We start from the raw sequence: 7359 nt of genomic DNA on the forward strand, positions 1-7359 counted from the left end.
TAGGGTTCCAATGGAAGCTCAATGGGGACTTCAAACTTAAGGATTCTTGATTTTCTTTTCCAATAATCCCCTTTTCAAATAACCCACTATTCAAATAATCCAATTTTCCTACTTTAGAAGACTAGACTACTCTTTTCCACTTCTTCTTGACACGTGCTTGATCCCTCTTTGACTCGGGTTGACTCGTCGGTTGACAGGCTGACTCGGGTTGACCCGTTCTCTTGTTTTCCCTCTTTTCGAGCATTTTCTGCACAAATTTGCAAACAGTAATATTACACTCAAAATTCAAGATTTTTCAAAATGTACAAATGAACATGTCACGGGTTGGGAAAACAGAGTCGTTATGAAATTCGACCTTTGGATCGTTATCTTTTAAGCTTTTCTGAGTCGGTTTTCCACAAGGTGTTTCTATTTTTGTTTTCCCGGCTCAATAAACAAACATGTGTATTCTTTCGAGCCGAGTTTTTTTATTAGGTATCTAGGGTGTAAAAATGGGGTGTCTACACCAGGAAAAGAACATTGGGAAGCTGTCAAATGGATATTGAGATATCTTCGAGGTACATCAAGTTTAAGACTTTGCCTTGGGAATGAGAGTCCGGATTTAGTTGGTTATACCGACTCTGATATGGAAGGTGATGTTGATTCGAGAAAATCTAATTTTGGTTATTTGATTAATTTTGTAGGGGGGGCTATTGCCTGACAATCTAGACTTCAAAAATGTGTTGCGTTGTCAACCGCAGAAGATGAACTTATTGCAGCAACTGAAGCTTGTAAAGAATTAATTTGGGTTAAGAATTTAGGTCAAGAGATTGCCATAGTTTTTTGGCCGTATTCTATTCACTGTACACATTGTACAATGAATCTGACAAACCATTAAGCACGTAATTTCCACATAAAAAATCTGAATGGTGTCAAGCATCAATGGTCAAAGCTGTTTGCACATCAACTTTCGGATGCATGTTTGCATCCAACGATGAAGTCACGTTAGGCTCATCGATTTTAGGAGTGGGAGGATCCTCTGTGAGGAATCACGCCAGACTCAAGGTCGTGAGGTAGAAGAACATTTTATGCTGCCATCTCTTAAAGTTTGAGCCTTCAAACTTTTCTGGCTTATCCAGATAGTTAGTAGGAACCGATATTCTCATATTGGAAGTAGTTGTTTCGGTAGTCATTTCTGAAACAAAACCAGAAACGTGTAAGAGTTTGAGATAAGTAATATTTAACACTGTTTTAAGATTGTTGGTAATCTTATCTCGTAACAATTACACGTAAATAATATATGAATACAATAAAATGATAATAGAACAGATACAATAGATTATGTAATGAGATGAAGAAATGTCTTTTATTTGCTTCGAGGTCTGTGAAATCACAGTTCCCTTAAAACAGTTTCATTGTCTCTCGTTTGTGCTGGAGAGTTCCGTCGGTGGCTGTTTCCCAAGGTACAACAGAACCTGCAATGATTTAGCACAGAAAAATAACTACAACATCGAACTAGACAAAAGTACCTAAATCACAATCACCGGATTTCGCACAAAAATGGTCGAATCAAGAAACTCGAAGAACACTCACAAGAACACTCACAAGAACACTCACAAGAACAAGGAAAGACTTTTAGAATTCTAGAGTGAGAATTGATAAGATCATGTGTGGAGAGAAATCAAGGTGAGGGGATATTTATAGTTGAAAATTAAACTCATAATCAATTCTTTAATCCAACGACCACTAATCCATCATCCATTCATTCAACGGCTATCCTTGCTTGCGTTTTCATTATCTTTGCAAGTTACATTCAACAATAAGTATTTTGTAGTTACAATAGCAATTAACACCATTTGTTAATTGTCTCATTCAAGGAATTAATATTAATTGTAACAATTAACAAATTTAATTCACAATGAATTTGATGTGAATTTCATTTGGATAAATTTCACCTTAATTCACATTTGAATTTGATGTGAATTTCATTTGGATTAATTTCACTTTAATTAACATTTGAATTTCATGTGAACTTCATTTGGATTAATTTCACTTTAATTCACATTTGAATTTCATGTGAATTTCATTTGGATTAATTTCACTTTAATTCACATTTGAATTTCATGTGAATTTCATTTAGATTAATTTCACACTTAATTCATATTTGAATTTAGTGTGAATTTCATTAGCCCAAATATCATTTCCAAGTAATTAATGGAATTAGTTTAATTCCAACACAAAGCAACTATAATAACCTAAACGTGATCGTGGGGACCACGCGTTCACGATTCGACTCGTCTTCTTCTTTGCGCCAAACAAATAACTATAAGTCAAAATCTTATTTTTTCAAAGATGAAACTTCGTCGATATTCTACCAACAAGTTGATTCAAATGATGAAATAATCACCCTGACTTTGTCATAATTTCGATTATGATCATATGTTTGATCATGGCCTACCCTGTGTAACAATCATCCCCGGAGTGTCCTAGAGTGGTCGAGTGATCTCAGAAGAATCAATCCCTTCTCTGCTCCTTTCCTGAGCATTTCATTTCACACTAACTAAGCTCTTCGATTCTGTCTTGCGCCTCTCTAGGCTTCGCTATTGCTCATGACTGGTATATGGATCTCTCTATGTATAGTGGTTGGCCTTCGTTAAGCTTCGCCATCAGGGACTAGTCGCTTCCCGAATGCCTCTTTACTTTATTATGGTCTATGCCTCCTTCCTTGCCGCGTACGCTTTCAAGTAAGCAAGCTACCTTGCTTGCATTCTAGAAGCGGAGCGACTTGTCGAGTCTACGAAGCTTTGCTTCCCCCCTCCCCCCCTCTAATGCCAGTAGATCGATCCATAATGACCGGCGAGTCGGAACATGTAAAAATAGAACCATGCGGAGCGCCGGACCGTCCTATCGAAGAAAGATATTATTGAGCCTATTTAGGCGAGCTAAGGTTTGGAACCCTAGTTTTTTAGTTTTTTTTTCTTATTTTTTCGAATATGGGAATCGCAATAATTGAGAAGTCCTCCATTGCCATTGAATTTTTGGGGGTGGGAAAGGCAGGTTCGGAAATGGCCGGATTAGCAGGAAGAAGGGTGGCCCCACCCTGAAACAAAGGTGTACGTACATAAAAAAAGAGGCTGGTTATGGCCTTTACTTGATAGGGCTCCTTTCCATCTATCTTGACCGAGAAGAGGGGGGAGGTTCTTGCTCCAGCCCTGCCTGCCCGCCTTTCTATATTTTGAGGGACCCCTCATATTGAGGATTCCAGGCTTCCAGGACTCATCAGACTAGGAACAAGAAGAGGGTTAGTATTCTCTGCCGTTGCAGGTCCTTCTCCTGTAGCTGAAACGGCCCTCTTTTTTCTTTTTTATTTTACCGCGGCACGAAAGAATGAAGAAGCTGGAATAACTCAGAATAAAAGTGGCGCCTAGCCGTTGAGAGCGTCTGTTGTCTTTGTAGAAGAACAGTACGATCTTGGACTGGCCTCCTTCGCATGACCTATAAATTCAAATTAGTCCGTGCTACTATAAGGCCTCTAAACTCCTCCCTCAGGACACTGTTGCCCATGGGGACAGGGTAGCCCCGACTTCCATAGGTCCTTGGTTCGACCTCCTAATGAGAATTGAGGTCCTTGCGCGGGCGTCTCTTCTCTAAGACTTGCTTGCTCTGTATAGAGTGCCCCTTCCTCGAGTGCCAGCCGCAGAGAGGAATGCCATCAACTAGGGCGCTATTGGCCATTAACCACTCGCTCGCCGGCCGCTCGGGCTCCGCGTTTCAAGTTCGTTATCCTAACCGTCTTCTCTGCTCCACCGGGAGCCTGGCCCCTTCTTCTATCTTATCTACTGCCTTACTCCTCGTCTCCCTACTGCTCCAGCCGCTCGCTGTAATAGCTTGCTTCTCGGGTGGCTCGCACCCTGGGTGGTGCGGCTGAGCCAGAGTGGGCTCAGCAGTTGGCCTATGTTTCCGGGCGCACGCATAAAGGCATGATTAGTTCCACAAATCTCACTGCACTGACCATAGTAAACTCCTTCTCGTTGTACCGAAATAGAGGTCTGATTTAAACGACCAGGTACAGCATCACATTTGACACCTGAGGAAGGTACAGCCCAACTATGAAGTACATCAGCAGATGTTACAATAATACGTAGATGCGTTTTGGCTGGTACAACCACTCTATTGTCCACTTCTAATAAACGTGATTGACCCAATTCTGGATCATCTTCTGGAATCATATAACTGTCAAAAGTGAGTGACTGTTCATCGGAACTGTTATAGTCCGAATACTCATAAGGTTGGGTCGACGCCCGCCTCCCCCCAAACTGTACTTGCAAGTTTCCCCGCAAAAAGCTCTCCACGCCTACTCTTAGAAAGAGCACTATTTTTCTTTAGTTAGGTAGTTCTCCCGACTGTAAGACCTTTATGAGTAAGGGGAAGAAAAGGCCGGGGAAAGTTTATTGGCAACAGGGGATCCTTTCTCACCCGGACCTACCTACCCTATGTATTCGAGGGGGAGGCTAAAACCGAAAAAGACCTGGTTCCACACATATAAGACAGGCAGAAGGTATGGGACGACCAGTTCACCACGGAAAGAAAATTGGATCCTATATTCCTCTTCTTTAGAAGATAAATTCGCAGTGGAAAGGGGTGCTAGTTGGCTCGGCGAAGTTTTAGGCTCCAATAGATCAGATCCTGAGTTTTTTCTCACCTATCCTGTCAGGGGTTGAACGCTCGAGTATAGATTCTCTATGCTCATGTGAACGGCTCCTCGGTGGAGGAGTAGAAGCGCTGGTCCTCTTCGGTCAAGTTGCTTGTGCTTGCTCTTACCTACCGTAGGACCTCCGTCCCCGAAGCGAAGAAAGAGGAGCAGGAACAAGAGGTTGTCCTCTCCCGGCCCAGCAGTTCCGCAACTACTACCGTGGTTGTTGCCAACGGGGATCCCCCATTCCGAAAGGTTACTGGGCCGGCCATTAGGTCCAAAGTTGTATGCCACTGCTATGGTGCCGATAGATTCACTACTTCAGCGCCGTTATCGGACATTACAGGCTGAGCATCTATTTCTCGTATATCGCTCCACACCGAGAAGAAGGATGTGTACCTCCAGCAACAACAAGAATGGAACCATAGACTCCTATGCTGGGAGCAGAGAAGGGTTACGGTCTAATCACCGCTCCGTGGGCTCCCCGTTTCTGGCATGCTATAGTTATTCGTTTCTCTCGACGGCGGGAATGGGAGATTACCGATAAGCCAGATGCTTCGCGAACCATATTCCACTTTAAGGCATTTCGTTGCACTTAAATTACCCTCGTGAAGAGGCGCACTCCGATACCATTGATGTCCAATAGCTTTGATAGTAATGGCTGGATCTACTACTATCTCGTCCATTGAGTATAACAGAGCAAATGATGGTATAGCAATGAACATCGGGATGATACTAGGAAATATGGTCCGAATAATCTCGATAGTAGTTCCATGAACAATTCTTTGCGGGATTGGATTTTTTTTATAGTGGAAATGCCATAAAGCGCGAACCAAGATCCGTGATACGAAAACCAAAATAAGAATGAGGAAGAAAAAGATATCATGATGTAAGTCTATTATTCCTTGCATCATAGGTGTTGCTGCGTCTTGAGATCCTAATTGCCATGGTTCTGCTGCATCACAAGGAGCAATTGTAAGGAATAGCCATTCTATCACAATCATTTGTTTTGCTTCATTCTTTGACTGCTCCCCCCCCAAAAAAAGAGGAGAGACGTATTCTTTCTCTCCCAATTCAGGAAGACGGAAATCACCAGTTGGGTTGGTCCAACCAAGAAAGACATGGGAAATTGGCTCTCTTGTACCGCTCCGTGGGTACAGTGAACACCAAGCCAATCTCGACAAAGAAAGATAAAAGCAAGTACATCAATTGACGAAGGTATGGAACTTCTCGACGCACTGTTCGAACCCGAAAACCACCTTTCTATCTTCTCTTACGAAATTGATAGTTAGAGGCGTGATCTATTCTATTATATGATGATAGCACCAAAAGAACGGAGACTTTGACAATGGATAGTTGACCACCGCCGGTTATTCCAGCAAGAGCGTCTGTGGCTAAAAAACTTGCTGCTGATGAAATAGCGGACAGATCCATCTTCTTTCATTTGACTCCTAATCGGAGGTGACTTCTTTATAGAAGGAAATCCCCAGTCGATTACTGACTTTCTCCTACCCTAACAAACAGGATTTTTTCTTTTCTGCTGCCGATCGAGGAAAGGCTTAGAATCAATGCTTTTACCGGTAATGTCGAATAAAAAGAACGTATTGTGCCTTCTCCGGGGCCCCAGTCATTCTTAGCGTCTTCAATTCTTGATAATGATAATGAAATGCCTGCCTTTCTAATAAGATGTGATCTGTCTAGGGCTAGCTGAACTAAGCCTCATCTGAGGAGGAAAGATTTGCAATTTTATTACTTCATTGATTGAATACCTTGCTTTCCCACCTCCCTTATGGGAGAGAAGGGGGGGCCTTTGATTCTCACTTTCGAGATGCGATTTTCAAGAAGAGAAGAGGTTATATCAGTTAATCACCATCCCTTCCTCTAATTCATTAGATCCAATCTGCTAATTAGAACAAAAGGGAAGTAAGAGCAATTGCCTTTTTTACTATGCCTTGAGCCTTAAACTCTTCCTTATAGTCATGTCTACCTACGTCATTCTTTTGAAGTGAAGCAGAAAGCAGATGGACACAAGTGCACTAAAACAGCAGCCCTTTCCATATGCCCCTACTAAAGCACTCGAGGAAGAAGAAACAGACGAATACGGTTCATACGGTAATTCCTTATCCGTAAAGGATGAAGCCATTAGAAATGCACTTCCTTTTTGGATGAAACATTTTTTTAGTGGGAATACTCCTTGTCTCTAACTCACTAGAGGCTCGGGAAATAAAGAGAAGAGGCCTTTTCGTTGCGGTTGTCTTGTGGTGATTTTATTTATTGAAGTTGCTTCTGTTTGGAGTAGTTTAGACTGGCCTAGAACCATGTCGGGGGTTAGCCAAGTTTCTGTAGTAATAGTGAGGGCGGCTAATGGTTGCTTCTATTTAGTCCTTCGCTTCAGATAACTACTGTGAAGCTCGATGGAAGCAATTATCTTGCTTGGTCACGGTCTGCACTCTTGTCAATCAAAGTAAGTAGGGGGATGGTGGACTACTTGACTGGGAAAGGCAAGGAGCCATATATTTCTGATCCCGCATATGCAAAGTGGGACTCAGAAAATTCCTTGGTCATGTCTTGGTTGATTCATTCTATGCAACCAGAGATTGGTAATGGTTATCTCCTACTGAAGACAGCAAAGGAGATATAGAATGCTGCCTCTCAGACCTATGAAAAGTGGGTAATAAGGCCTAAGT

At 42.2% G+C, this 7359-nt stretch overlaps 1 protein-coding gene across 1 annotated transcript; it reads right to left on the minus strand.

The window, feature by feature from the left end:
- Nucleotides 1-2500: 2500 nt before the first annotated feature.
- Nucleotides 2501-6653, minus strand: LOC124918403 (cytochrome c oxidase subunit 2). Its single transcript, XM_047458569.1, has 2 exons — nucleotides 5295-6653; nucleotides 2501-4267 (listed from the first exon to the last, which is right to left on the minus strand). The coding sequence occupies exons 1-2, from the start codon at nucleotides 5674-5676 to the stop codon at nucleotides 3816-3818; spliced, it is 834 nt and encodes a 277-aa protein (XP_047314525.1). The 5' UTR covers nucleotides 5677-6653; the 3' UTR covers nucleotides 2501-3815.
- Nucleotides 6654-7359: the final 706 nt, after the last annotated feature.

Source organism: Impatiens glandulifera, unplaced genomic scaffold (genome assembly GCF_907164915.1).
Source record: "Impatiens glandulifera unplaced genomic scaffold, dImpGla2.1, whole genome shotgun sequence".
Lineage (NCBI taxonomy): Eukaryota > Viridiplantae > Streptophyta > Magnoliopsida > Ericales > Balsaminaceae > Impatiens > Impatiens glandulifera.

Coding starts and splice junctions, on each gene's coding strand:
- LOC124918403 (XM_047458569.1), bottom strand. CDS start 5,676: ATGATTGTGATAGAATGGCTATTCCTTACAATTGCTCCTTGTGATGCA. Junction 4,268..5,294: donor TGGACATCAATGGTATCGGA/GTGCGCCTCTTC, acceptor CGTCGACCCAAC/CTTATGAGTATTCGGACTAT.